The sequence below is a fragment of the Egretta garzetta genome, unplaced genomic scaffold (genome assembly GCF_000687185.1).
Source record: "Egretta garzetta isolate BGI_Z169 unplaced genomic scaffold, ASM68718v1 scaffold1461, whole genome shotgun sequence".
Taxonomy (NCBI): domain Eukaryota; kingdom Metazoa; phylum Chordata; class Aves; order Pelecaniformes; family Ardeidae; genus Egretta; species Egretta garzetta.
Genome location: NW_009258521.1, coordinates 23059 through 25414, shown reverse-complemented (window position 1 = coordinate 25414; position 2356 = coordinate 23059). Strand labels below are relative to the sequence as shown.

Below are 2356 nucleotides of genomic sequence, written 5' to 3'. Positions count from 1 at the left end.
GGTGGTGTGTGGTGGAGGCCACGGATCAGGGCCAGGAGCCGGGACCCCGCAGCGCCACGGCCACCGTTCGCATCGATGTGGAGGATGACAACGATAACGCGCCGCAGTTCAGCGAGAAGCGTTACGTGGCACAGGTCCCCGAGGACGTGGCGCCCAACTCAGCCGTGCTGCGGGTGACAGCCACCGACCGTGACAAGGGCAGCAACGCCCTGGTGCACTACAGCATCGTCAGTGGTAACACCCGCGGCCACTTCTACATCGACGCGCAGACAGGCGCGCTGGACGTGGTCAGCCCCTTGGACTACGAGGTCAGCAAGGAGTTCACCCTGCGGATCCGGGCGCAGGACGGTGGCCGCCCACCCCTCTCCAACATCAGTGGATTGGTCACCGTCCAGGTGTTGGACGTCAACGATAACGCTCCCATCTTCGTCAGCACGCCCTTCCAGGCCACCGTGCTGGAGAACGTGCCGGTGGGTTACTCGGTCATCCACATTCAAGCCATCGACGCCGATTCGGGTGACAACAGCCGGCTGATCTACACCCTCCTGGAGACCGGCGCTGGCTTCCCCTTTGCCATCAACAACAGCACGGGGTGGATCGTGGTGGCCTCTGAGCTGGACCGGGAGGTGGTGGACTTCTACAGCTTTGGGGTGGAGGCGCAGGACCAGGGCACTCCCCCCATGGCCTCCTCGGCCAGCGTCAGTGTCACCATCCTGGACGTCAATGACAACAGCCCTGAGTTCACGCAACGGGAGTACGGTGCCCGCCTGAATGAGGACGCGGCAGTGGGCACTAGCGTCCTCACCGTCTCTGCCGTCGACCGTGATGCCAACAGTGTCATCACCTACCAGATCTCCAGCGGCAACACCCGTAACCGCTTCTCCATCACCAGCCAGAGCGGTGGTGGGCTCATCTCCCTCGCCCTGCCCCTGGACTACAAGCTGGAGCGCCAGTACCTCCTCACCATCGCTGCCTCTGATGGCACCCGCCAGGACACGGCCCAGGTGGTCATCAATGTCACCGATGCCAACACCCACCGACCCGTCTTCCAGAGCTCCCACTACACAGTCAACGTCAATGAGGACCGGCCAGTGGGCACCACGGTGGTGGTCATCAGCGCCACAGACGAGGACACGGGGGAGAATGCCCGCATCACCTACCTGATGGAGGACAGCATCCCCCAGTTCCGCATCGCTGCCGAGACGGGGGCCGTCACCACCCAGATGGAGCTGGACTATGAGGACCAGGTGTCCTACACACTGGCCATCACAGCGCGTGACAACGGCATCCCGCAGAAGTCCGACACCACCTACCTGGAGATCCTGGTGAGCGACGTCAACGACAACGCGCCCCAGTTCCTCCGTGACTCCTACCAGGGCTCTGTCTACGAGGACGTGCCCGCCTTCACCAGCGTCCTCCAGGTCTCTGCCACCGACCGGGACTCGGGGCTCAATGGCAGGGTCTTCTACACCTTCCAAGGGGGTGACGATGGTGATGGTGACTTCATTATCGAGTCCACCTCAGGCATCATCCGCACCTTGCGCCGCCTCGACCGGGAGAACGTGCCATTCTACACCCTGCGGGCATTCGCCGTTGACAAGGGCGTCCCGGCCAAGCGGACGCCAGTGGAGATCCAAGTGATGGTGCTGGACGTCAACGACAACCCGCCTGTCTTCGAGCGGGATGAGTTCGACATCTTCGTGGAGGAGAACAGCCCCATCGGGCTGGTGGTGGCCCGGATCACGGCCACCGACCCCGACGAGGGCACCAATGCCCAAATCATGTACCAGATCGTGGAGGGCAACATCCCCGAGGTCTTCCAGCTGGATATCTTCTCCGGCGAGCTCACCGCCTTGGCCGACCTGGACTACGAGTCCAAGGCGGAGTACGTCATGGTGGTCCAAGCCACCTCGGCCCCCCTGGTCAGCCGGGCCACCGTCCACGTCCGCCTTCGCGATGCCAATGACAACAGCCCCCAACTCAAGAACTTTGAGATCCTCTTCAACAACTACATCACCAACCGCTCGGGCAGCTTCCCCGGGGGGGTCATTGGCCGCATCCCGGCCCACGACCCCGATGTCTCTGACAGCCTCACCTACGCCTTCGAGCAGGGGAACGAGCTCAACCTGGTGCTGCTGGACCCCCGCAGTGGGGACCTGCGCCTCAGCCCCGCCCTGGACAACAACCGCCCCCTGGAGGCTGTCATGAGGGTCTCTGTTTCGGGTAAGACCCCCACCCTGGGGTGGGGTGGCCTTGGAGGGTGGGGGGGGCAAGGTTTGGGGCTGGGGAAGTCCTTCTGCATGCCCCCCCACACCCTTCTGCATGTTGCTGAGGTGGTTTGGGGTCCCCCCACCCC

General features: G+C 63.7%; 1 protein-coding gene across 1 annotated transcript in view; it reads left to right on the top strand.

Moving 5' to 3' along the window:
- LOC104132692 (cadherin EGF LAG seven-pass G-type receptor 2-like) overlaps nucleotides 1-2356 on the top strand; it is a gene marked incomplete at its 3' end in the record, with an annotated part of 21538 nt that overhangs the window by 512 nt on the left and 18670 nt on the right. Inside the window, 2 exon segments of the mRNA XM_035901690.1 lie at nucleotides 1-6; nucleotides 8-2223. The exon segment at nucleotides 1-6 is cut by the window's left edge and continues 512 nt beyond it. Of these exon segments, the coding sequence (XP_035757583.1) occupies nucleotides 1-6; nucleotides 8-2223 (2222 nt within the window).